Genomic DNA, 27,386 nt, shown 5'->3' on the forward strand with positions numbered 1-27,386 from the left:
GGCGGGTGGGGCGGGGCGCGAACCTCGGGAGCGAGCCTGACCGCTCGCCCGGCCGCGGAGACTGTCGCCAGGCGCCGAGGTAGGGGTCGGTGGGGAGGAGACCTGGGGCGGGGAGCGGAGGAACGCCTGAACGTCTGCTCGGAGCCTGTAGGGAAGAGGGATGGTCTACGAGGCCGCGTCTAACGAGGGCCTCTGGGACCGCATTGGTGCGGGGATCCTCCCCCTTTTTGGGGGGCCGGATCTACGAGGTGCTTGCCGGAGCCCGCTTCTGTCTGCGCCTGCTGCCGGGACTGCATCTGTACCGGCGCTCAGCCATCTGCGTCGCTTCCCCAGCTCTAGTCTTCGGGACTGCGTTCATACCCGGCGCACTTCCCACGCCCTCCCCAGCCGTGGGTGGGAGGCCGTGTCTCTGCAGAGTGGGCCCAGACCTGTGCACCCACGTGTGGATCAGCGCAGAGTGCTCCTCCTACACGGCTCTCCGCTGAGTCTTCCTGCAAAAACTGGAGACGGGGGGGGGGGGGGCCGTGGATGAATGGGACAGATGTGTCGTGTGGCTTTAGCTGCGCAGCGTTCCCCTGGATGGGGCCTGGGTGGAGGGGTTGGAAGAAGCGGACACTGCGGCTTCAGGGGCCTATTAGGCACAGAATTGGTGGCTCAACGGGTGCACACGTGCGCGGGGACCTGTGTGTGGTGTTTGGAGGTGGGTGTGCGTGTCACGTGGACAAAGGAGTGTGCCTATGTGTGTGAGGAGAGTGCATGACTGGATGGAGTGGCGTGTGAGGGCCGATCACATGGACGTCTGCGTGCGACGTTGGCATGCGTCTCTGGGAGGGGTGCGTGTGTGTCTCGAGGGTGCAGAGGTGTAGAAAAGGTTATGTCCAGACACAGGACAGTGCCTTTGTGCGTGCATATGAGGCTGTGTATCTGTCAAGTGGGCCAGGGCCTCGGGGATCACACAGCTTGTGTCCTTGAGGATGCACGGGTGCCCACACAACCCTCACTCCTTCATTCAGCAGTTACAGACTGAACACCCAGTGTATGTCAGACCGTGTCCTAGGCTCACAGACTCTGGGATCCTTGGTCTCTCACCCTCAGTCCCCACAGCAGGCAGGGGGATCATTTTTAAACCTCATCCAACTGATCATTGCCCTGCTTAAAACCATCCTGTGGCTTTTGAGGCCTCCTGGTCTCTGTCCACAAACCCCTCCAAGGCCAGGCCCTGAGTCCCAGCTTGAAAATGGCTCTCTGTCATGCACAGTGAGAGCTTCCATCCTCTCCCCTTCTGAAATCCTTACTCAGTGGTCATGAAAGAACTTACATACCACCTCCTCCGGGAAGCCATCAATTGGGCCAGGCAGAGCGAATGGCTGGCTGGGCCTTCTCATCCTGGTGTAACTCTGCTTGCCTGGGTGCCTCTCACATGCAGAGCCCCACACCAGCAACAATTAGCCTTTTGCTCTTCTTCAGACAGTGTGAGCACTAACCCTCCTCACAGCCTTTGCAGATGCTGGCTCCTCTGTTTGAAATGCCCTTCCCAGATGTGCACACTGCTTGCCTCCTCACTTCTTTCAGAGTCTACTCACGTTCTATAGAAAGGCCTTTCTGACCACGCTGTAAATAGTACTCCCAGCCCCTCACTCTTGATTCTCCTTACATGACTCCATAAAAATACATGCCTGTATTTTTCTCCATAGCACATACCACTCCACAAATATCATCTGTTAATTACTGCCTTTCTTGTTTGTCACTTCTTGCCCCTACTAGAGATTAAACTGTATGGAAGTAGGGACTTTGTCACTGTTTTATTTCCTAGCACCTAACACGGGAGGTGCTTACGGACTGTTTGTTGCATGAATGAGTGACTCTGGATTTACATTCCAGCAGTCTGTGTCTCTGGCTGCTCCCTACCCAGTGAGCCCCACAGGCTGGGGCTAGGTGTCCTCTTCTTTTGTCCTCCAGATTCCAAGTTCCTGGAAGGCCAGGTGTGGGAGAATTGTGACCACATTTGCATGTTCGAAATATTCCCTCTAGCAACTGGTATGGAGGAGGACGTGGGGTGGGGTCGGGGTATGAGGCTGGAGGTGGGGGTGCTGGGTGGCAGAAGCAGTGGGAAAGAAAAGTAGAGGTCTAAATCCTGACTTCGTTAGGATTCCCCAGCAGTGGGGAGATCAAGGAGGGCTCCCAGAGGAAGAGATACCTGAGCTATCCTCCAGCAGCAAAACAGAAGGAGGTGTGTCCCTGGCAGAAGGCACAGATTTTACAGAGGCCTGGCAGCAGAACAGAGTATGCAGTTTGGGAAGCTGTGCGTGGTGTGATGCAGCCAGAGTAGAGAGTAAGTGTGGGGCTAGGGGAGCAAGGATGGGCGAAAGCAAGAAGATGGGCTCCTGGGTTTCTGAAGAATCGGGAGGAGGACAGTACCTAGCTCTGCAACAGGCAGAGGAGGAAGGGCAGACTTGGGTGAAATGCTAAGTTGAATGAGAACCCTGTGGGTCTGAGCTGCCTGGGGACGTGGTGGGGAGGAGGCAGCTGGCTAGAAGGAATCGGGCTGGAAGTGCAGACCTGGTGTGGAAGATGAGGAGGGGCAGAAAAAGGAGGCAATGCCTGGAGCTCATCAGCCAAGATGTTCTGAAGATACACTGAGGGTTGCCATGCCAAATTGGGCACAGAGCCCACTGCAGTGCTTGGGGCCTTTCCAGGGATGATGGGAGGGGGCGTCCTCGCAGTAGGCATCCTCAAGCATGACTTGGCACTAGATGCCTGGGCCTCCCTCAAGGAGAACTGAGTCATCCTGGGCAAAGGCAGGAGCTGCAGAGTGTACCCGTTGCCAGGGCTGTCCAGACACTTGTCAGAAGCATAAACATGGCTCTGGTCAGGCAGCCTGGCGATGTCAGGGCCACCTTCTGTGTCTGGCCTGGATGGCTAGACTGCCTCCTTGCAGCTTTTCCTTCTGGCCAGTTTTAGGATGGCCAGGCCATGTCCTCTCCCCCTGCATGGTAGCTGCTCAGCCTGGCCCTGGGAGTCACAGCAACCTTCCAGAACTCAGAATGAGGTCGGAGTGGTACCTGAAGTCATTCCAGGAGGGGCTCCTTGAACATTTGGTATCTCTCCTGCTCTGGGCCTCCTCTGAGTGACCCAGGTGGATGGGGGCATCTGAGGCCAGGACAAGGAAGCATCTGGAGCCAGGGTCTGTATGTTGGAAGTAGTCAAACACCTTGGGGAAAGGGGCATAGCCTGAGGAGGTTAGCATGCCAGGCCATCCTGGAACCAGGGGGCAGATACGGGGTTGTACATTGTACATCAAGGCGCTCTCTTGGTGGCTTCTAGATATAGATACACCCTAGCCCTACATCACTTAGGCACAAACTGTTTTTCTGTCCTCGATCTCACCTACTTCCCTCTATAGCTCTGGGAGTTGGCAGGATGGCAGCCTCCTATTTGATTCACATGGGAGAAAACTGAGGATCCAAGAGTCCCAGTGACTTTTCCAAGGCAACACGGCCCAAGTCTGGGAGGACAGGATTAGGATAGCTTTTCCCAGTGAGAGAGGGCCTGAGTCTGGTCATCTTGGCTACAAGACTAGTCTGTTCCCTGGGAGGCTCTCCATGCCCATAGAGTCCATGCTGGGCCCTGAGCCTGGGTCCTAGCCTCTCTGTCTGTCCTTCTGTTTGCCCATGTAGTCCCTAGTTGCCTACCCAGTCAGTTTCAACAAAGTGTCTACTGAGGCCTCAGCTTGGGGAGGACCTTGAGAGCCCCCCTCGGTGATCCCTCAGAGAGGGGTAGCACCTGCCCAGAACACACAGCCCATCCTGGTGGACAGGTGTCCAGTGGGAGTTCAGACTTGACCTTCTGAGATCAGGCTTCCGTGGTCCCCACGCAGACCCCACCCCCCATCCCGGAGCACATGTACACGAAGACCTAAAGGCACCCCAGTGCACGTTAACACATTCACACGTCTGTGTTGGCCACACTACTAGAGTTCTGTCTCCATGCAGATGAGTTTCTCTGTGTGGACTCTTTTCCCCACTGCCCCCACATAGACACACACCATGACCCCAGCCCACATCCCTGCTTGCACACATTCTCTTATGTGTGGACATAGGCCCTCAGATGCATAGCCTCAGGTGTTAGGCCCTCTCTCCTGGACACGAGGCTGGAACTTGGGGCCTCCCCGCTGCCTCCCTCGCAGACATGCTTAGTCACCTGAATTTGATCCAGGCAGAAGGGAGGGTGGAGGGCCTGACGTCAGCCTTCATAGCCTCCTTATGCCGCCCGCACATCCATCTGGGCCACAGTGTGTCCAAGGCAATTGCAACAACAGCAGCACAACAAGTCACTTTTACGGAGCTTCCCCAGTAGCAGACTCAGTCCTGAGCCCAGTATGGGTAGTGTTCACACCTTTACGCCCCATGACTACCCAGTGAGGTGAAACTCCTATTAGCCCCATTCCATAGATGAGGAAAACTGAGGCACAAAGTTGAAGTCACCTGCTCGTGGGCCCACACTTGGATAGATGGAGCCTGTAGCCTGGTTTCAGAGCCTGGGCCCTTAACCAGGGAACAGGACCCCAGGTTGGAGGAGAAGGACTTCTGCCTTGACTTACTGTATGAGCCTGGGCCCATCCCTGGCCCTTGCTGGGCCTCGCTTCCCCATATGAGAAAAGAGAAGGAAGCGAATTAGAGGAGGATGGCTTCTCCCTGAGATAATAGCCTCAGGGAAATCATATGCAAATTGTATGGGCCAGGGCCATAGAAGGGGGCTATAGGCGGTGAGAGTGAGGGGCAGTAGAGTGGTCCATCTACAGGGGACAGTGGGATGGGCCGGCCAGGCTTGGAAGGCTCCCTTCAGCCTTGGCCTCTCCTTTCGCAAGTAGCCTGATTTCTAAAGCCTCCCCGATACATCAACTACATTCACTGTCCCTGCCCAGCCCCCATCTCTTTTATGAAGGACTCCTTGATGCTTCAGCCCTACTCTCGCTCCTCCTCTCCTTCAGAGAGGCCTTCCTGATGTTCTAGCCCTACCTGCCTCCCTCACCTCCTCCAGGGAGGTCTCCCTGATGTTCCAGTCCTACTCATTCTCTCACTTCCTCCAAGGAGGCATCCTTGGTGCTCTAAGCTCACCAACTGCCCCGTCATTCCATATAGGTCCAGCCTTCATGTCTTCTCCTATTGCCAGTCTGAATTCCCTTCCCCCTTCCTTTCTGCATATCAATATCAGCTCTACTACCTCTAGGTTTTCCCTCATTTAACACCGTGTGTGCCAAGCACAAGGGTTCTGGATGATGACCTTGCCCACTATCCCTCTCTAAGCCTTGTGGCCGTAGGGAATCTGCATCCATGGTACAGATGGAGAGACTGAGGCTCAGAGTCAGGAAGGAGCCTGCCTCAGCAACCCCACAGTAGGTTGGCAGGCAGGATTAGAACCAGTCCAGGATCCTGTGTGGCCAGTGGGTTCTAGTGGCCCTACCTCCTTGACATCTGTCAAAGCAAGGTGATGGGGGAACAAGGGCTATGTTCTTAAAGTCACTGTGTGAGTACAGAGGAAGTTAGCACCAGACAGGAAGGGCACAGAGTCAGGAGTCCACTCACTTCCTTAGAAGATGCTGAGTCTGGCCCAGGAAGGAGGAAGGACATCGGGCTGAGGTGGGGCCAGTGCTCAGCCTCCAGCAAAGGTGGAGTCCCAGTCTGATCCCAGGATTCAGCCTGGAGTCAGGGTTCAGCCCAGGGTTGTGGTGGAAGGTGAAGGCTGGGGCTGGAGGTGGATGATGGTTTGGGATTCAAGCTGGGCTCAGTCCTTAGCCTGGGGCCTGGTTTGGAACTCAGAATGCAGTAGGGTCCAGGGGGGTGTAAGGCCTGGCCATGGGGAGCATTTCAGCCTGAACAGCTGTGACAAATATTTTGGGCACACAAATAAAGGGGAAGGAAAAAAAACGGGAAAAATAAGGGATGACCTTTTAGTTTAGTGGTTTGTCCTAACACCTGCCAAAGCATGAGCCCCTCTCCTAATTAACACTGTCCTAAGCTACGGTCTCTGCTGAGGCAGGAAAGGGAGTAGTGGGAGATGGCACACTTGCTCTGTGGTCCTGGAGAGGCCTTCCTGGAGGAGTAAGTGACTGGCTTGAGGTATCCAGGAGACCTTTGCATGACCAGCGCCCAGCTCAGCTTCCAGGCAGCAGCATTGGAATGCTCTGCAGTCAAGGGTGGGGCTGGTGAGTCACTGGGCTGTCTCCCCGATGGGGCCTGAGCTGACCCTGGACTCTGTTTCTCCCAGTGCTGCTGGGCCTCCAGAAGTCTGCCCACGTCTGTCTGTCCTGACTCCAGAATATCAGCTTCTTGCTGCTTCCCTGTGAAGCCAGCAAGGCAAATGTGACCATACCTGTTTTATAGATGGGGAGACTCAGGTCTAAGGCCTGCTCTGCAGCAGAGCCAGATGAGTTTCTAGAATTCCTTTAGTTAGTAGGGACAGACTTGACTTTGGATGCTGGCAACTCAGGCAGAGGAAACAGGTAGGGCAAAGTCATGAAGGTAGGACCTAAAGATTGTGGCTGCAGTAGGAGAAGGGCCCGGAAATCTGACCTGCATACTCCGTTGCCAGGATTGAAGCCTTCTCTGTCCTCTTTTCTCAGGTTCCCAATAAGGCTGAGGACCCCCTGAAACTGTGGCAATGGAGGGGGGCCCAGCAGTCTGCTGCCAGGATCCCCGGGCAGAGTTGGTGGAGCGAGTGGCAGCCATTGATGTGACCCACTTGGAGGAGGCCGGAGGTAGCCCAGAGCCTGCCAGAAATGGTGTGGACCCTCCTCCAAGGACCAGAGCTGCCTCCGTGATCCCCAGTGGTTCTTCAAGACCCTCCCTAGCCCGGCCCAGCCTTTCAACCAGGAAGTTCTCCCTGCAAGAGCGGCCAGCAGGAAGCTGCCTGGAGGCCCAGGCTGCTCCTTATGCCACAGGGCCGTCCAGCCACATCTCCCCACGGTCCTGGCGGAGGCCCACCATTGAGTCCCACCATGTGGCCATCTCAGATGCAGAGGTTGGTGGGGCAGAGCTAGGGGGTCCTCCTGAGCTTTTCTGTAGTCCTCAATGAAGATGCTTTTCTGTCCCAGCCCCTGCCACACAGCTGCCCAGCTTTTGCTTCTGCATACTCTCAGAGTTGAGGAGCTTGCTGTCTCATAATATGGCTCTTCTTACCAGGGAAGCTCTGTCTGAGCCAATCGTGGGAGCCAGTCACTGCCTCCTGGAAGTCCCACCGTTCCTGCCCTCAGGCCAGGCCTCATAAATAGGCCCCTCCCTGGTCCCCGAAGATAGATAGTATGTCTGCCCTCCCCACCATAAGTCTAACAGAGCTTTAGCCCCTGCTTCTAATCCTGCTCCTTAGAATCTGCTCTGACTCAGAAGCTGCCAGCATGCTTCCAGCCTCTGGTCTTCCTTCTGTTCCTCTGTCCCAAGGGCTCTGTCCTTGCCACTTAGATCTGAAAAGTGAATCCTAGTCCTGAGCAAGCAATCTACCGATTGCAGAGGCTGGGCTTTTCATGGGCTTTTTCATGCCTGAGCCAGGGCTCTGGTCTCCTGTCCCTAAGGCTCTCCTCAGCTTTCTTGTCCATTCAGCCAAGACCTTGCATATAGCTGGTTCTAGAAATACTTGCTCATGTGTTTCTCACAGATGTAGGTCTCCCAGACGCCCGCGTTCAGGCAAGAGTCAGTGCATTTTTCCTTCACCACTTCCTAGGGAATAAAGTACAGCCATGGCTCACCATTCATGTTTGCAGACACTGTCCAAGGCCTCTTGTCACTTTTGGTGGCATGGACACTGCCACATTTCTCCCCATCCAAACTTGAAAGGTTATGAAATGTGGGGTTTGAGAGTGAGGGGCCCAGAGCCAGGATTGGGCCCTGAACAGGCTCCTGGGGTGGGATCAGTACTGCCTGTGGGTCAAGTTTTACCTGATGCTCCCCTCTTTACCCTCTCCCTCCCCCACTCCCAGGACTGTGTACAGCTGAACCAATACAAGCTGCAGAGTGAGATTGGCAAGGTAGGACTGGGACAGGCCGAGGGGACTTTTCTCTTGAGGCAGCCTGTCGGGACCCTCTGCTGGACCGTTCCTTCTCACCTGGGAATGTGAGGCAGAGCCAGAAGGGCCCCAGCTTAGAAGTGAAGAAAGTTTGTCCTCTAGGAAATACCCATGGAGGGGTGGGAAATGATTCACCAGTCCCGATTCCTTCATTTTTGATAGAAAACAAAGAGGGACTGAGGGAGCATAGAGCTGTGTTGAGCCAGACAGAGGCAGTGACCAGGGCACAGGAGTCCTCTCCCTGTCTGCTAGAAATGTATGCCTGCTGGGGGCCAGCTGGTGGCGGGGGGGTGGATACGGGCTGTTGGGGGAAGACGGCTGGAACTGTTCAGGGTGGGGTGGGCATTGCCCTGGGCAGGTGGGGCTGACCGGTGCCTATTTCCAGGGTGCCTACGGTGTGGTGAGGCTGGCCTACAACGAAAGTGAAGACAGGCACTATGTAAGTCTGGGAACGGGAGGGAGGTGTTGTGCTGGCCAGGCCCCAGAAGCCTGGGACATGGGCAGTGGCTGTGCTGGGAAGACAGAGGACAAGGCTACCTCTAGAGGAAGTGAGTTTCTGTCCCTAAGGATATGCTTAGTAAAAAGAGTAAGCTTCTTGACCTTGAGAATATCCCAGCAGAGGCTGGACCCCTCTGAGGGGAGAGCTCCAGAAAGGCTTATTGGGGAAATAGGGCTGAGTCTTAGACTCAGATATGGTCACTTCTAACCCAGCTCACCCACACACCTAGGCCATACCTTCAGTTCTGGTGGCCATCACAAGTGTTCCTTTCTGGACTTCTATCCACATATAACTAACCTGTTCTAGCTTCTGGTGGCTGCACTCAAGTGACATTTCTGCCCCTCCCTCCTCAGGCAATGAAAGTTCTTTCCAAAAAGAAGTTACTGAAGCAGTATGGCTTTCCACGTATGTATCTGCTGGGTCCTGTGCTTGGGAACTCCTTGCCTGAGGGCAAAGGAAGAAGGGACTTTGGTCCCTAGCTAGTTTTATTTTAGGACAAGTGTAGAAGTGGGGACAGCATGAGCAAAGGCCTGGTGGTGGGAATGTGCTTGGTGGGTTAGGGACAAGACCATGGTCTTACAAGGTTCTTGCCTGAGGCTGGGTGCAGGGCCATGGTGAGGCCCAGCCTCCTGCAACAGGAGCTTGACTCATCTTCCTGGTCATAGGTCGCCCTCCCCCAAGAGGGTCCCAAGCCACCCAAGGAGGACCAGCCAAGCAGCTGCTGCCCCTAGAGCGAGTGTACCAGGAGATTGCTATACTCAAGAAGCTGGACCATGTGAATGTGGTCAAGCTGATTGAGGTAGGAAGCAGTGGTGAGTGGGTGGGAACTTGTGCCCAAGTCCTGTGCTTAGGAACACTCAGCACAGACCTACGGTTCTCACAGTGGATGTGGCTAAGGCCTCCAAAGACGGAGTTAGACTTGGGGTGGGGGCTATAGGAAGGTTTCAGGGGTCAGTTTAGGCTGGTTTGGGATGTTCTCAAGGTCTTAGTGAGTAAAGGGCTACCTGGAAGCAAGAAGTGAGCCCCTCATCATAGCAGGAGGGGAAAAGAGCTGAGGGTCGCTTGGTGGGCCAGGCAGGATTGAGGGTCAGTGATTTTTTTTTTTTTTAAAGATTTTATTTATTTATTTGACAGACAGAGATCACAAGTAGGCAGAGAGGCAGGCAGAGAGAGAGGAGGAGCAGGCTCCCTGCCGAGCAGAGAGCCCGATGTGGGGCTCGATCCCAGGATCCTGGGATCATGACCTGAGCCGAAGGCAGAGGCTTTAACCCACTGAGCCACCCAGGTGCCCCACGGGTCAGTGATTTTTGAGACCTCATCTATCTGGTGCCTGCACAGTTCCCGATCCATTGTCTGGGGTCACTGCAGAGCAAACCAGGGGTCCTGGGGCTGGTGAGTACAAGGAAGTCTGGGACTGCCACCCTGTGCCTCCCCCACCCCTATCCCCATGTCTGTTTCCTCTGACCAGGTTTTGGATGACCCAGCTGAGGACAATCTCTATTTGGGTAAGTGACCCAGCTTGTCCCCAAAGCAGCTTAGCGGAGTCAGTCCGAGGGCTCCCCAGGAACACAAATGACCTTCAGATGGGCTGCGTGAACATGTTCTCAAGCCCTGATTCCTTTGCCCATCCCTGCCAACGTAAGCTTGGAATATCCAGTTAACTAGATTGAACAAATATTCCTAGGCCCCCTCTCCACTAATCAGACAGACAGTGGATCAGGTAGAGGCAGGAAGCAGGCTATGTGATGTGGGTTCCCAGATACTATCTGATAGTTCTCTGCCTCAGTTTCCTCACCTGTAAAATGGGGACAATGAATCTACCTCATAGGGCTGATACGAGGGGTAAATGAGTCATTATGTATAAGATGGTTGTTAATGTTAATTTTATGGCTGGGTTTAGAGGCCCTGATACAGAGCAGAAAGAACACTGGCTTAGCAATTAAGGCTGAGGCTTTAGTCTTCCCTCCCTGTCCTACCTGCCTATCTGCTATGACATTTAGGAAAATTCCTGCCCCTTTTCCAAGCCTCTGTCACCCACCTTCTTCCCAGAAAAGGAACCCATGCTGAATCAGATGAGGCAGATCCATAGGAAAACTACTCTTACCCATTTACTTCCTCTGATACCCTGGAGCCCTTGACCCATCCCTCCCAAAGGTATGCTTGGATGCCTGACCCTCTCTTACCTTCCAGAATAGGGAGGGACCTTGGCATCACCTGCTTTGCTAGCCTGGCTGCACCTTACTTATTTTTTCTTTTCTTTTCTTTCAGTGTTTGACCTCCTGAGAAAGGGGTGAGTTCCCCTTCCCAGTCAGGCAGGCCAAGTCTAATCCAGGCCTTCTTTTCCCTCCCTGTGTCCCTAGTGCCAGGGTTGGCTACTGTAGGAGAAAGCAGAGGCCAAGGCCCTGCCCTTGGGGAGCTCTGGTCTTGAGGAAAACAAGAGAACAAGAGGGCAATTCTTGGAAGTCTGGTGGGGGTCCATGAGGCTAGAACATTCAGACAGTCCTCTGAAAGAGGTTTTGAGCCAGGTCTTAAAGACCTGGAAAGATTATGAGGGAAGAGAGGGAGAAGAAAGGAGTGATTTCTCAAGCAAATATGTAGAGATGGGGCCCTTATGTGGATTCAAATCACAAATAGTTCTTTCAGCTTTTGAAGTTTATGAGTTGAGTGGGTGGGACTCCATTTGCTGCCATTTACAAGAGGGGAAGCTGAGGTTCAGAGTGGGTAAGTGGTTTGCTCAAGGTTACACAGTTCTAATTCATGTCTGCCCTATTTGGCCTTCCCAGGGTATTTGCAAAGCAGCAGACATGGGGTAGTGGGCACAGGCCTGGGAGGACCAGAGGCCCTAACTGTCCAGACCTTGAATATAGGCTGCGTATGTCTTGTGATATTTCTGTCTTCGGGGAGTGGGGTGGCTAACAGTAGCATCCTTCTAAGATTCAGAGGCTTTCAAACATTTTTGACCTTTATTCAACTTAGTATGTTTGACATTGCCATCCATATCTGTAACTGAAACCAAAGTTTTACAGATCTTTATTACATGTGATACACTCTGATAAATTCTACTTCATTAGAAAAACAAAGCATTAGCCAACAACTGATTGATTTCATGGCCCTCTATTTGGTTAGACCTAAAGTTTGAAAAAACACTACTCTGAATGGCCTTTTTTGCAACAGTTTGATTATGGGTTTGATTAAATACTCAGAAGAAGGAATACTAAGCCAATCAGAAATTAAGATAAAGCTAATTTGAAATTATAGTGATTGTAAAGGGATATTTGGGTCTGCGTTTTAACTGTTTCATTCTATGGGCGAATTAGCTAATGTCTTGATTTCTGGGGAGCAATTTGAGCATAGAGGGCTCCCTAGAAGTCCCGAGGGGCATACGTGACCCAGCCCCTGTTTGCCTTCACGAGCTGTCTGCTTGTACTCATTCTGATTCACTGCTTCTCTCCCTCCCTTCCTGTAGGCCTGTTATGGAGGTACCCAGTGACAAGCCCCTCCCGGAGGAGCAAGCTCGTCTCTACCTGCGGGACATCATCCTAGGCCTTGAGTACTGTGAGTCCGGGTTGAGGGGGTGCTGCTTGCCGCCTGGAACGGGGGTCTGGAGGGAGACACCAGAAAGGCTGGAGCCCAGCCTGAGCTAGCTCTTTGTAGTTCTGGTCTGTCAGCGCTGATCTACCAATCAGTTTCATTTGGGGGCGTGGCAGGGCTAGGGGCGGGGCGGGTCTGTGGGCGGGGCCGAGTTCGGTTGGGAAGGGGAGGGGAGGAAGTGGTGGCTGCCTTCCCTGGATGCCTTCCTTAGATGCCTGCCAGTTGCTTCGTGGTTCCTAGTCAGCATTGAGTCGGGCTGTAGCTTGGGAGTTCTCTGTCTATATCTCTTCTGCTGAGTTCTTAGGCAAGGCTTAACCTGTCCACACGGCCTCAAGAGATATAGGAAGAAAGAGATTTATGTCCAGCTGTCTTGTCCTGTCATGGGTCCTTTGGGTGAGGAAGGGTGTGTTGACAATGAGGACCCTAAGGTGATGAGAGCTCAGGCGGGAGGATGGTACGGTAGCTTCTATCTCTGGAATTCACTTATTCACTCATTCATTTATTTCACTTACTTCATTCATATAGGAGTACCTGCTAGGTGACAGGTAGAGGCAAAGAGATGACAGAGACACAGATGTGAGCTCAGGGAGGGACCCGCAGCCTAGTGAGAGGAACAAGAAAGTAAGCAGGCAGATCTAGTGCAGGGCCTGCTAAGGTTAGGGAGGCACAGGGCTGTCGAGAGTACTGAGAGGAGGTTTCCCAGCCTTGAGGGATGGGCGGGAGGAAGTATGCCAAGCAGAAAGAACTATATAGCAGAGGCACAGTGGGGAGTGGGCATATCCTGTTTGAGAATGGGAAGAAGTAAAATCTGGCTGAAGCGTGGGGCTGAGGAGGGTGAAACATTCAGGCCACACCATGAGGGGTGGCCATACCTCCACAGAGGACTTTCCTGATTTTATCCTGTCAGCATTGTAAACCCCTGAGGGCTTTGAGAAGGGCGGGGCATGATAGGATTTGCATCTTATAAAGCTCTTTCTGGCAGGTGTGTGGTGGCTAAATAAAGGGCAAGAAGTGGCCAGCTGGTTAGGAAGGAGGCTTTTTCTACAGCCCAAGTGACAGATGGCGAGGCCTGGATTAGGACAGTGTCAGTGGTGGGGGGGGGTAATGAAGGAGGTGAGCGGGAACAGCACCGGATGACATACTGGTCGTGGGGATGGGAGGGCCCTCAGACACCTATGTTTCTGGCCTGGTTTGGGGAATAGAAGTGGTTCCCAGCTTTGGTTTATCGGGAGCATATTTTCTCCCTGGGTGAACAGAGTGAGGACTTAGCTGAGGTGACAGGAACCAGGGTTATCTTTATCTCATTTGAGTCACTCCAGTGCCCTCTAATTAATACTCTCTTTGTACATATGGAGAAACTGAGGCACACAGAAAGGAGGGCTTTGCAGAAGGTCCCTGTCAGGGGTCTTAGACTAAGGGGAAGGAGGCATTTCACCCTGAGTGTGACAAGTGGCAGCCACAACCTTGTACCAGGTTGGCTTCCACCCCTTCCTATCCTGGGCCTTTCCCTACAGCGAGGGCCTGTAAACTCCCATCCTCTGTCCCCACCCCCACCCTCCCAAAAACAAGCTAATCCCATCTGGCTTTTGAGTAAAGCCTTATCAAGACCCAGTTAATCATAGTCAAGGGCTTCCGGGAGCCCATTGGTCAGAACCAGGGGCTGGATAGGCAGATGAATGGAGGCACCGGGCACTGAAGGTTTATTTCTGTCGGTGTGATTCTGGTCCTCAGAAGGGAAGACTTGGGGAAAGCTCTGTGATCCGGGAGCCCCAGGTCCGATTTTTGAAGATGGGGCAAGTGCAGCAATGCAGGTCTGAGAAGCAGTCAGATCTAGAATATATCTTAGAGAAGCTGAACCCATGGGACTTAACTGATGACTAGGATATGAGGTCTGAGAGAGAGAGAGAAGTTGGGAATGATCCTGAGGTTTTTGGCCTGCGCAACCGACAATGGCCATTAACTGAATAGGAAAGACTAGAGGAAGAGCAGGGGTCTTCTGTTATGTTTGTTTGGTGGTGGTGGTGGTGGTTGGGTACGTTGCTGACAGAAAAATCAAGTTCTGAATTAGATGTGTTATTGGGAAATATTGAGATCTACATTGAGATATCTGCTGGATATCCACATAGATAAAGAACTCCAAGTTCAGAGGAAAGGTCAGGATTTGAGATGAGAATTTGAGACCACTTTCCATGGTCAAATACACAGCCCCTTGAGCCTCTGCACTCCAGTGGGTGTGAGTTAAATCTCTCCTGTGCATCAGGCACATAGGAGGCAGTCACTATAGGACCAATGGTTTGGTTGTTACTGTGTGACACTCCCTTTGCCCCTAGCCTTCCTCTCCTCCACTCTCCTCTCCTCTTTCTTCTTGCCCTTTCCATCCTCCCATCCCAGCATCTTGGGATCTGTTGGTCCAGGGGAAGGTATTCGCTGAGTGGGGAGCCCATTGGGTCATTGGGGTAGAGTCAGTGCCTGCTCTCAGCTGGGACATCTCTGGCCATCTCAACCTGAGATGCCCGTTTTTCCTGGCAGTCCCAGAGCCAGGAAGCAAGGTGAACTCTCAGCCTCCTGGAGTAGGCTGCTCCTTACCCCAGCCATGTTCATCCCAGCAGTCCCAAGGCCTGGAATGCCCTCTCTCTGAGTCCAGAGTCCCTAAGCCTGCGGCAGTACTTCTGTAGGATACCTTACTATTCCACCCTATGTCCAAGAAGGAAGAAATCTCTGACCAGGCTGGGTAGGGGAAGAGACTGGAGATGTGTTTTGATAGGCTTTGGGACTGCAGACAGCATGAGGGAAGGCCAGAGATGGCCAGTGGAGAGCCTCCCTTCCCGATTTCCTCTGAAGGCCCCCTCAGCAACAGGTGTCTTGATTGCCACAGAGAGCACTCCATTTGGAGTCCAAAGAGTACTAAGAGTCCAGTCCTGGCTTTGCTTCTAACAGCCTGGGCTGGCCTTGGTGTCTCCACGGCATAGTGGAGCAGAGGGGCCCAAAGTCCCTTTTGAGGTCCTGAGAGGAGTGTGTGCATGGGCTGAGTTGGCCCTCATCCTTCTCACTAGAGTTTGAGATGGGCTTCCCTGGCCAGGTGAGGGCAGGTGGTGGGGTGGTGGGGGGGAGCTCCAGGCATTGGTCCCCCATGCTAGCACTCAAGCTGCCTCTCTCTGCAGTGCACTGCCAGAAGATCGTCCACCGGGATATCAAGCCGTCCAACCTGCTCCTGGGAGATGACGGGCATGTGAAAATTGCTGACTTTGGCGTTAGCAACCAGTTTGAGGGGAACGACGCTCAGCTGTCCAGCACAGCCGGGACTCCAGCGTTCATGGCCCCTGAAGCCATTTCTGATTCTGGCCAGAGCTTCAGTGGGAAGGTGGCTTCTAGGACCTAGGCTGAGTTGGGATTCAGGTGGAGGGGTGGGATAGCTTGCAGTGGGGCCTTGTTTCTAGCCTGAGGGTGTCAGGGTCCTTAATGTCTCAGGAGTGAACACTGAACTTGGTCCTCTCCTTCCTGTTTGCCTCTTCCTGGAGTCTTGAAAAACTCCCCAACATTGGCCACCTCTCATTTTCAGCAAAATGGCCCCAGGTCTCCCCTGCAGATATTTATTGCCAGCTGCCCTATGCTGAGTGCAGGTCAGGCTGTGGAACAGACAGAGCCGACAGCCCAGCTCTCCATCCTTCTGGACATGGTGGAAAAGAGCAGGAGAGCTCATGTTTGGGAAGAAGTTAGATGTTCCCCTCAGACTCTTTGGAGATGGCAGAGTTTGAACTAGGCCTTGATGAATGGGGAGGATTTGAGCATGAGGTGGAGTCCAGAAAATGTATGAGGGCACTGAGGGGCACAGGGAAAGGGGGCATGATGGGGCTTGAGCAGAGTTTAGAAGGCTTGGGGCCTTGTGGTTCCTCCTAACTGACAGAGGCAGTGGGCATGGCTTTCTGAGCAGGGGATTTCAGTGTAATGTGTTCCCCTGGGCATGTGCCTGTTCTCACCTGCCAAGGAGGCTGTGGTCCAGAGGCATTTGGACACGTGTGGGTGTGGAGGAGCTCAAAAAAGAGGTCAGGGATGTAGATATAGTTTTTTTTTTTTAAGAACTTCTCATTTTGATAAAATTCCAAGTTTACAAAAAATTGCAAGAATAATAACAAAAAAAAACCTGCCATGTATCTTTTTACCGAGATTCACCAATTATTGACATTTTGTCCCATTTACCTTTTCACCATCTCTCCCTATATTTATGTAATTAATATTACATTTTTCTGAACCATTTGAGAAGTTGGAGACATTATCCTCCTTTATCACTAAATATTTTAGCAGATACTTTCTATGAACAAGGACATTCTCTTACATAATCTCAGTACTATTATCAAAATTAGGAAATTTATCATTGATACATGACTATTATCTAAATGACCTTATTCACATTTCATCAATGGTATGGATCCTGTCCTTTAATGCCTCCCCACCTTTTTGGCCTAAGATCTGATCCAGGGTTAGTTACAGCATTCAGTTGTCACATCTCTTTGGGGTCCTTTAATCTGGAAGATTTCCTCAATCTTTCATTGTCTAGTCTGAACTTGACATTTTTTAAGAGAGCAGTCCTGTTACTTTATAGAATGATGTCAGTTTGCATTTGCCTGGTGCTCCCTGGTTACTTGGTTGGATTCAGGTGAAGCGTCTGTGGCAGGAATATGTAGACAGATGTTTGAGAATCTTTCACATCCACTCACATTCACATGAGAGAAAGTGGAAACCAGGAGAGGAGATAGGATTCCAGAAGGGGAAAATGTAGAGAGAGTACACATTAGAACCCAGGATTTGAGGGAGCTGTGAGCAGCTGTGGAGGTGACTGAAGGCCAGGGCCTTGGTACGGACAGGGTCCGTTTCTGGTGTTAGAAGAAGGTAGATGGTGACTTCTCCCGTAGATTATCAGGAAAAGGGATGGGGATCTGGTTTAGTGAGTCTAAGTTTAGTACATACCATGGTTTCTGGGGTGAGCCATGGGTACCACAGATGTGACCCCAAAGGTAAAGGTAGTTTTGCACCTGCTGAGTTAGAAATGTATCCAGTTTGGGTCTGTTACAAGGGAGCTTGGAATCCCTGAGAGGTAGGGGCCCTGTTCTGGTCATCCCTGTGTCCCTAGTGCTCACCACAGGGTCAGGCAGAGAACAAGTGAGTGGGAGTATTTGAGCGACTCCATGACTGAGGAAGGAGCTTCCCAGTATGCCTTCTCCCATAGCACATGGGAGCTAGGTGAGTGAGGGGCATTGGTTATTTTTGAGGGACTGATATGAGCTGTTTCTTCATAGGCCTTGGATGTGTGGGCCACCGGGGTGACGTTATACTGCTTTGTCTATGGCAAGGTGAGTGCCAGGTGGGCTGGCGGAGCTGGGCAGGCCCAGACCCTTGGCACCGTGGGCTGGGCAAAACTGAACCAGGATGAATGACGGCTACAGGCCCTTCCTTTGTGTCCTAAAGCCAAGTGACTTCTGAAAGGGCCCACCTGGCCCAGAGAAGATTAAAGGAAAAGTTTTTTTCTGTTTTCACCTGACCCTTGGGAGGAGAGTCATGTGAAGGAGCCCGGGGACAGCAGACAGCCCAATGGGAGATGGTGGTGTTGCCACCTCTCCGCTAGAGCACGCCCTGCCCTTCTGGCCCTTGATGCCATCCATTCTTTCATTCATTCATTCCACAAATTGTCCTTGACTTTTGCTCTGGGGCAGGCTGGGCCTGGGGAATGCTCAACACTGACTTGGGGGGAAGTCCCTGTCCACAGGTGCTCCCACTCTAGTGATTGCACTGAGCGGTGGGAGGGCATCTCAGTGAACATGTTCGCAGGCTCCAAGCCCTGGGAATGGAGGCCCTTCTGCAGGTGCCTGTTAAGCCAGTGCCCAGCCTCATAGATCCTTCAGTGATTCATTTGTTCAGTCAGTGTCTCTTGAGTACCTGCTGTGTGCCAGGCCCTAAACAAGTTAGACAAGGTTTCTCCCATCTGTTCAGGAGCCCAGAGCTGCCCCCCACTCTGGCAGCACCAAGAGATGGGGTCAGTCCCCCAGGGCAAGTTGAGGCCCTGGGCCTGCATCCTTTGTCTGCTTCTCCACCCAACAGTGCCCATTCATCGATGATTACATCCTGGCCCTGCACAGGAAGATCAAGAATGAGGCCGTGGTGTTTCCTGAGGAGTGAGTTGCCCATGAAGGGGGCTCCTGCCCACCCCCAGGAAGTCGTGTCTGAGTTGTAGCAGAGCCTTTGCCCTTTGAAGGCCCCCCCAAGCCTGCAGATCCGGAGGTGGGGGTGCTGTTTCCTGGGAGGGGCCCCTGGTGGGACGGTAGAGCAAGGTTTCAAGGACTTCTGATTGGATTCCATTGTAAATGGAACTCTGAGACCAGGAGTTGGGCAGGAATGACCCCAAGTCACACATTTACGTGTTCCTTCTCTAGAGGCTTCCGTGGAGTTAATGATATCAATCTTACGTACACGCTGGAACCACAGGGAACCTCTACTTTCCTCACATGGGGTAGGAAGGCTTCAAGATAGCAGTGTGCTTCCCCATTTTGTAGATGGAAAAGGAGACTTCTAGAGGAGACTTATCAGTGGGATCTGGGATTTGAAACCACTCCCTCCTCCCTATCCCTTTGTGACTAAGGTCTCTGAGCCCAGAGGGACTATTTGGAGCAGTCTCCCTGCTCATCTGTGCTTCTTCTGATTATGATACTGACTATTACAGCTCCTTACTTTAAAGGGCCCTTCTGCCATCTGATCAAAGTCCCCTGGACAGGTCAGAAACCAACCTGGGTATTGTCCTCAATGACTCCTGCTTCCTTGTGCCCACTCCTAATCTGGTCCCCAAGCCCTATTGAATCTACCTCATATATCTCTTGACTCCATTGGTACCTGTGCCCCTAACTGGTTCTGTCCTTGGCCTTGTCTAGCTACCTTTTCTGTGGTCTCCCTGCTGCCAGCCTCCTTCCTGTCCAGCCACCACAATCAGGTCAGGTTGACCCTGGTAAAGCACAGAGCAAGTTTCAGGCAGTGGCAATGCTTCCCTTATCTCACCATGTCTCCTGCTTAAAGTTTTTAAGGCCTTATAGATCCCACATGAAGAGGCCCTTTCCTAACCCTGGCATTCAAGGACCTCTGCCCCCTCTAGCCAACTAGATTCTAGCCCGTCCCTGTAATTGCCTGTCTTTGTGCCTTCCCTGCTGCTGTACCCCATGCCAGAGGTCTCTTTCTTCCCAGCCCAGGAGTTGTAAAAGGGATTACATGTCTAGGACAGTGGAGGGATCCAAGGTCAACAGTCCCGAGAGTGAGTGAGTTCCTCCTCTGCAGGCTTGGACAGATGGGCTTCCCAAAAATCTTGGTAGCAAAGAAGCCTGGAGTTTGGGGAGAAATAGTCCAGGTTAATGTGGAGCTGAGAGTCCTGCTCCCCCTTCCCCTGAGTCTCTCATCCCTGCCCTCACTCCTCTGGTTAGCATTGTGTCAGCCCACTAACCTCTCTGGGCCTCAGCTTCCTCCTCTGTCAAATGAGAATCTTTCTTAGCTACCTCCCAGTAGAGGATAAGATGGCGAGTGGGGCAAAGTCTCCTAGTGTCCCATAAAATACCTCTTCTCACATTATCCTCACCATTTCTGCCACCCAGGGGATGTTCAGTTACCCCTGGTACCCCTGGAATTGGGTTTGTGTTTGTGGCCCCTGCCTCCTGAGGGAGATGGCTTTATTTCCTGTTCAGGAAAGAAGGATATCCATCTACTTGTTTGGAAACTCTCCCCTTCTGCCTTGGTACCTTGGGGTATCCCTTTTGCTCTTGAAGAAATGGGGGTTGGGTGTGTCTCTGCCCTGGCATGTTCTGTTGAGGGAATCCCAGAGCAGGTGGGGATGGAGAGGTGAGTAGGAAAGAACCCTTACTAACTACCTCTCCCTCATCTTCTTCCTTCCCCCCTTTTAGGCCAAAGGTCAGTGAGGAGCTCAAGGACCTAATCCTGAAGATGCTGGACAAGAATCCTGAAACAAGGATTGGGGTGCCAGACATCAAGGTTGGGGAGCCAGAGGTCTTGGGCTGAGCTGGTCTTGGACACAACAAACAGGCCTCAGTTTCTCCCTCTAGAAAGCCCTACACCAAGATATATAAATCATATATTAGGTTTGGATTTGGGGTTTGTGGGCTTTGGGTCCCCTCAAGGCAATTGCTGGTTGAATGCCCATGGTCCTTTGCTGACCGGGTGTCTGTCTATCTGACCTCTCCCTGCCCTCCCAACTCCACAGTTGCACCCCTGGGTGACCAAGAGTGGGGAGGAGCCCCTTCCCTCAGAGGAAGAGCATTGCAGTGTGGTGGAGGTGACGGAGGAGGAGGTGAAGAACTCAGTCAAGCTCATCCCCAGCTGGACCACGGTGGTAAGGGGCTGAGGGGCAGAAGGCTCCCTTGTCTTGGGAGGGCCTTAGGTGGGCATTGCCATTGCCTGAGACTTGCTGTGTGCTGGGCCCTGTTGGGGGACAGAGGGCCATCTGGTCAGCCAGTCCCGAAGCTGATCTGTACTGAGACCCTGCTGGAGCGCAGTGGGGAAAGAGGTCATGTTATTTAGCCTCATGGCAGGGAGACCAGGAGGCCTGGTGAGGAGAGTGAATGATTTAAAGAAATATACTGCCCTCACTGAGTGTCAACATTCATCATGCCTGGAAGAAGCATTTTCTCCCTCTCTCCCTCTCTCCATCCCTCCTTCCGCCCTCCCTTCTTTCCTTCCTTCCTTCCCTTCTCCCCCCTTTTCTTCCCCCTCCTTCCTTCCCTCCCTGCTTCCAGACATTCTATTAGGTGCTAAGAACATAATGGTAAGAAGGCCTAGGAAGCTTTTGGATTGGAGATGTGGCCCTGTGCTCTTGGATCCCATCCATGTGCTCCCTGCACTTTGCTCTCACAGTTTAGTTTTTTTCATCTTCCTTTGAACAGGTTCCATATTAACTACTGGAAGTTATTCATGTAGCCTATAGTGGCCACTTGGGATTTGGGGGGGACACTAAGAACCATGATCTGCCCTGCACTGAAGTATCACAGCAAGTTGGGGTAATTACAGGGCAAAAGGAGAGCTGGTACGTGTGCTGTAGGTGACATCAGGCCTGTGCACTTTGGCCCTCCCCACTGGGTCCAGGCCCAGCTAAAGCCAGTGGCCAAAGTCCTGCTCATTTCTATGATCTGTAGAGCTCCAGGACTCTATGAGGTCCCTGGAACCAGCCAGCTCCCATAGGGTCTCTACTGCTACCTCCTTGGTCTTAGCCACCACTGTCTCTCTCCTTAACCACTGGAATAGCCTCCCAAGTTGTCCCCTGCTTCCACCTTTACCCCCACTACGGTTGCTGCCCAATTCAGTAGTCAGGGTGGTCTTAGTGACTAATCATGTCCCATTTCAGCTGAGACCCTGCTCACTTAGGCTACCATGTCACTCAGAGGAAGAACCCCAGCCTTTTTTTTTTTTTAATTTATTTATTTTCAGAAAAACAGTATTCATTATTTTTTCACCACACCCAGTGCTCCATGCAAGCTGTGCCCTCTATAATACCCACCACCTGGTACCCCAACCTCCCACCCCCCCCCGCTACTTCAAACCCCCCAGATTGTTTTTCAGAGTCCATAGTCTCTCATGGTTCACCTCCCCTTCCAATTTACCCAAAAGCACATACCCTCCCCAATGTCCATAACCCTACCCCCCTTCTCCCAACCCCCTACCCCCAGCAACCCACAGTTTGTTTCGTGAGATTAAGAGTCACTTATGGTTTGTCTCCCTCCCTATCCCATCTTGTTTCATGGATTCTTCTCCTACCCACTTAAGCCCCCATGTTGCATCACCACTCCCTCATATCAGGGAGATCATATGATAGTTGTCTTTCTCCGCTTGACTTATTTCGCTAAGCATGATACGCTCTAGTTCCATCCATGTTGTCACAAATGGCAAGATTTCGTTTCTTTTGATGGCTGCATAGTATTCCATTGTGTATATATACCACATCTTCTTGATCCATTCATCTGTTGATGGACATCTAGGGGAAGAACCCCAGCCTTAACCACCCTAGAAGATGCCACACAGACTGCCCGCCTCCCACCGCCTTACCTCTCCCTTTCTCCCTCCATTTGCTCAGCTCTAACCACATAAGCTGCTGCTCCAGAACCTTTCCTCCTGGCAGATGCTCCTGCCCAGATATCTGCAGGACTCACTTCCTCACTCCCTTCAGGCCTTTACTCCAAAGTCACCTCAATGAGAAGTGAGCCTTCCCTGGCCCCTTATCTAAAATTCCCACCTCCTCTTTGTCATACTATATTCTGCTACCTTGTTTTTTTTTTCCTCTCCTTAGCTCTTACCACTAAGTAGCGTATGTTTTACTGATTTGTCTTATTTACTGCCTGTCCCCCGAACTAGAACACAGGCTCCATGAAGGCAAGAATTGTTGCCTCAGTGTGGTGCCTGTGCCTAGAGTAGTGTCTGGCAAATGACCAGCACTCGATAAATAGTTGCTGGTCGCATTCAATGAACGAATAAATGAATGAGTAGAAGAAAACTGAATGTAGCCCCACACTAGGCATGTGTGTGTGTATAGTCAGGGGCCTAGAACTGTCTGTGCTGTGGGAGGAGGGGTGAAGTCAGCGAACCAGGGTACAGCATCTCCCCATCCAGGCATCTCCCCCAGGCCACTGTGCAGCTTTCTTGCTGCTCTGCCTGCCACAGCTCTCCTCCGCTCCATCCTTCCCACCTCAGCTATAAGGCATTTCCTGATGGCACTCCGCATGTCCTCAGGATAAAGCCCCTGCTTTCAGCTTGGCATTCCAGACCCTCCACAATCTGCTTCTGGCCTCTGGGCATCCCCACGCACCAGCTGTGTTGAGCTCCTCACCATTCCCAGAATTCATCCTTAACTATCACCCCTGTGTTCTTGCCATTTTCTCCGCTCGAATACTCTTCTTTCCTCTGCTGACTGAAAGGGAGCCTCAGCAGGGCCCACCCAGGAGTCACCTATGGGGTCCATATGGGGTCCCCTATGGGGAACCATAGGGAGTCACAGAGGAGGCTGCCAGTGTGTCTGGGAGCCTGGCGTCCTCTCTTCCTCACTCTGATGTGTCCTCCCCAGATCCTGGTTAAGTCCATGCTGAGAAAGCGTTCCTTTGGGAACCCATTTGAGCCCCAAGCTCGGAGGGAAGAGCGATCTATGTCTGCTCCAGGAAACTTACTGTCGTAAGTACCGTGGGCTGAGGCCTACAAGGTGCTCCCTGGGGTGGCGTGGGGGCTGGGGTGTATCCCTGCGACTTTCACTGTCACTGGGCTGTGCAGGCTGAGCCTGGAGCCTGGGGACTCAGCCAGATCTCTGAGGAGGGCCCTGTTGGCACCTCTGTTCTCAGTGCATGGCAGCCTAGTAGAGGTTCGCAGAGCTTGTGTCTGCTCCTTGTAGAAGGTTGCCTGCCTGTGAAAAGAGAGGCACATCTACTGACTCTTCCTGGCCTGGGGGAGTGTTAGCTTTCCTGAGTAGCCCATGATCCCTCCAGCCATTGCTGAGGCCATGTTCTCAGGAAACACTTTGGAAATGCTCATCTAGTGAGTAAGGAAGATAGACTGGCTGGCTAATAGGGCCAGGGAAGAGCATTCCCATTTGCCAAAGGCTCCCTACTGTGAACCAGGCATGTGCATTCACCGCCTCCTAGGAGAGGTGGAAAAAGTAGTTCCCCAAACCTCTGTGAGCCTTGTCCTCCGCTTTTCTACCTTCTTCCATTAAAATAAAAGTGAGTTTGGGGTGCCAACAAGGCCTGCTGGAGTTTGTGCACTGACCCGTAGAGAGAAAATCATGGGGGGGAGGTCCTGGACCAGAAGGTGGTCCTGGGACACTGGTTGCCTTCCTCCAGCCTGTGAAGGGTACTGCAGAGGGGAGACACTGTGTACCTTTCCACACCTTCTGCCCCTCCCACCAGATATCGGTTTCGTGTGAGGCTACCCTTTGATAAGTGGGCTCTTTAGAGCATCAGGTCCCATTCAGTGGACAAGCTGGTGTTTGCTCCAGCCAGAGGTTGCTTGCCCATGGTGATGTCTACATACCAACGGCTTGCCCTCCATTTGACAAACTTCCTGGCCAGTGGAGGTTGAGGGATGGGTCTTTGGAGAGGCCTTGACAGTACTGAGCTTCTTTTTAGTTCTGTCTCTTCAGTGAGGTGGCCCTAGTGAGGAGAAGGAGTTCCCCAGGCTCCTCTAGGTCTGCAGGCCTCGATGATGGAATTGGGCTTAGTGTAGGGGATCACATATGTAGCACCCAAACAGAGCCAATTTTGAGAGTGAAAGAGGGAGGGGTTACTAAGGCATTACAGAAGGCATTAGGTAGGACCGTGAGGATGAACAAACCTGGATGGCTGGTTACTCCAGCTCATTGCGCATGACTCGGCGCCCCCTAGTGGTGGCATAGGGAAGTCATGAACTAAAGATACAGGTATCTGGCGCAGAACGAGTCCCAAGAACACCACTGAACAAAGCAGTCATTAATCACTGTCCTTTCATGGACATGTTAATGGGGAGAAAGGCCAGTTTACTCACCTGGACTGTGATAGAATTGGGCTTAACCCTTTTCAACTATAAAATTCTATAATTCTGTGACCCAAGTTTAATTTTGAAAAGCAGGCTTTACCTCATCAAAGTCCCAACATTTGTCCTAGATAGACTCTGCTTTATGCTTTGGGATAATTGGTAAAGCTCTACAGTAGAGTTAAATGGTACTGATTTTGTTTTTTGCACTGATTTTTTAGTATCAAAATCTATTCATTGGTCATTTTAAAGAGAAAAATTATGGGGAATAATGAAATACAGGAATGCATTAAATACAGGACGAAATTCCAAGACTGATAGATAGACTCTGCCCTATGAACAAGGCAAAGAAAATACAAAGCCAAAGCCTCTCTACCCAGGATGATGGTGGCTGAGCTAGGCCACTATGGAAGGCCTGACCTAGCTGGTACTCAAGGATGCAGGGGAGTCAGCTGGGTCAGCTTGTGAGCAGCTCTGGAAGCCAGGCTGGGAAGTCTAGACTTCATCTCCAGGCAACAGGGAACCACAGAGACTTGTGGGCTGAGACCAGGGTTAGGGAGATCGGCCAGGGGCCACAACGCAAGGGGCAAGACTGAGGGGAACTTGGGGAAATGGTGGCAGCAGGGTGCGGGGGGCAGTGGTTGAAAAATTGTGGAAAGGAATGGCTCTGTGTGTGTGTGTGTGTGTGTGTGTGTGTATGAGAGAGAGAGAGGGAGAGAGAGAGTGTGTGTGTGTCTTCCTGAGTGCATGTGCTGACCCCTGAGGTCCCTCTGCCCCTGGTGTCCCCTGAACAGGAAAGACAGGTGTGGTGAAGGGGGCAAGAGCCTGGAGCTCCCCGGCGTCCAAGAAGATGAGGCTGCATCCTGAGCCCCTGCATGCGCCCAGGGCCACCGGCAGCACGCTCATCCCACGCCTCCAAAGGCCCACTGCCCTCATGCTGACAGCCGCCCCCGCGGGCAGGGGGCTGAGGACTGTGGCCCCTCTTCTGGCCCCCCTCCTTCTGTCATGCTGCATGACCTCAGCGCACAAGTCCAGGGACAGGATTGCAATGTTTGTCATCTGGGGTTGGGGGGGGGCAGGGCTCCCATGAGGCCTTTCTCCTTCTGGCTCTCCCTGGGGGGACCCATCCTGTAGGAAAAAGAGGTACCCATGGTGCCTTAGAAACCCCACCTGGCTATCTGGCAAAGCAGGAGGTAGGAAACCCAGCTAGCAGGTGGAGGCCTGGTTTATGACCATGGCAGAGACATCCCCTTGGGAGTCAGGCAGGCCTGGCTCAGTTGCCTCATGAACCTGGAGGGCTGTACTGTACCCACCTCAGGAGGGTCCTGAGAGAGCTCTTGTCTACTGAGAATGCTGATAGGGAGGCTCTGAGCCCCAGGGGGTTTTCCTGGGTGTCGTGAAGGCAGGGGCCAGCATTAGAGAATTCAGATTCCTCTTTTGCTGTCTTCAACTTTTACTTTTAACATTGTGGCGGAAGGGTGGTATGTAAAGGCCTGCTTGGGAATGACTATAAAGCTCTTACGCAGCTTTGGGTGGTCCCCAGCATGCTCATTGTTACTTGGCAGCCAGGTGGGGTGGACTGACCTTCCTTGATGGTTTCACACTCAGCGCATCTGGAGAATGGGATAAATGAGTGCTCTGGGCAGAGGCCTGGGCAGAGGCCTGGGCAGAGCACCCACCTTCCCTGTCCACTTTACTCCCTTCCTGCATGGTCCCCTGTAGAAGAGACACCAGGGGCAGGCCCAACCAAGGGCCCTGGACTCACAGGGCTGTGGCCTTGCAGATGCTGAAGTAACTGGAATCCGACCACCAATCCTGCACTGGCCTGCGCATCTGGCCTTGGAAGCTGCCCTCCTGTTGCTACAGTGAAGGACAAACTGCCCAGATTGGAGGCAGCACTGGAAGGGGGACCCTGGTGGGGCGTGCCCGTTGCCCAGTGGCCACAGAAACTTGGGCCTCCTGCCACTGCCTCACCCCCAAGACAGTTGACATTCGGCCCACACAGAGCTGGTGTGCCAGAACACATGTGTGTGGACCTGGCCATGCTGGGGCGGACTTGATCTTCACCCTGGGATCTGTGCCTGGCTGGCTTGGCATTTGCTGACCAAATCCTCAAGTGATTGACCCCCAAAAGAAAATAAAACAGGCCTCCAGTACCTCCCCTGAAAGTATGGGCCAAACAACAAGGGATTTCAGTTGCCTGTGTGGGGCTCCTAGGGCAGGAAGGCTGGTGCTGAAGAAGAAAGCGAGGCTGGGAGCGTCTGTGTCCTGCTCATCTTCGTGCCTGTGGGTATATGTTGCACCTGCACGCACAAGCATGTGCGTGCCCATCTGCTGCACACAGCACACCTGCATGTCTTGCACTGGCACATGCATCTGTAATATAGTTTCTATGTGTCTTTAAGGCTCTGAGCTGAATGTGGCTCATTGTCAGTGGGCCCACATTTCTCCCTGGCTCCTCTGCAATTAAGGTGTTATAACCCAGGGGTTTAAAAAATAATTCAGTACTGTTTTTAAGAATACTTTTTTTAGAGTTCATGGGAGGCCCATCGCAGATCCACAAGTTTCCTTGAGCATCTCTGCACTGGGGCCTGGAGGGTGGGCGTTTTAAGGAGGCATGTCAGTTGGGCCTGCCCTCACAAACCTCATAGGTGGGCCTGGCTCCACAGCCCATGTCAGAGTCTGGATGAGGTGCTCACCCCATCACTG

General features: G+C 52.5%; 1 protein-coding gene across 1 annotated transcript; it reads left to right on the forward strand.

Annotated features, from left to right (window-relative positions):
* CAMKK1 (calcium/calmodulin dependent protein kinase kinase 1) lies at positions 1 to 26,204 on the forward strand. Its single transcript, XM_044249227.1, has 16 exons — positions 1 to 79; positions 6,623 to 7,020; positions 7,973 to 8,020; positions 8,445 to 8,498; positions 8,912 to 8,963; positions 9,224 to 9,357; positions 10,027 to 10,063; positions 10,827 to 10,848; positions 12,025 to 12,113; positions 15,311 to 15,510; positions 17,444 to 17,497; positions 18,243 to 18,316; positions 20,081 to 20,168; positions 20,398 to 20,526; positions 23,245 to 23,348; positions 25,472 to 26,204. Exons 2-16 carry the CDS (start codon positions 6,661 to 6,663, stop codon positions 25,542 to 25,544), a joined length of 1,518 nt encoding a protein of 505 aa, XP_044105162.1. The 5' UTR covers positions 1 to 79; positions 6,623 to 6,660; the 3' UTR covers positions 25,545 to 26,204.
* The last annotated feature ends 1,182 nt before the right edge of the window (positions 26,205 to 27,386 follow it).

This window comes from Neovison vison, chromosome 5, assembly GCF_020171115.1.
Source record: "Neovison vison isolate M4711 chromosome 5, ASM_NN_V1, whole genome shotgun sequence".
Taxonomy (NCBI): Eukaryota; Metazoa; Chordata; class Mammalia; order Carnivora; family Mustelidae; genus Neogale; species Neogale vison.

Bases quoted from the DNA above. Each gene is read 5' to 3' on its own strand.
- CAMKK1 (XM_044249227.1), top strand. From the start codon at position 6,661: ATGGAGGGGGGCCCAGCAGTCTGCTGCCAGGATCCCCGGGCAGAGTTG. The intron at 8,021-8,444 runs GTAGGACTGGGA...GCCTATTTCCAG, and splicing joins TGCAGAGTGAGATTGGCAAG to GGTGCCTACGGTGTGGTGAG. The intron at 20,169-20,397 runs GTTGGGGAGCCA...CCAACTCCACAG, and splicing joins TTGGGGTGCCAGACATCAAG to TTGCACCCCTGGGTGACCAA.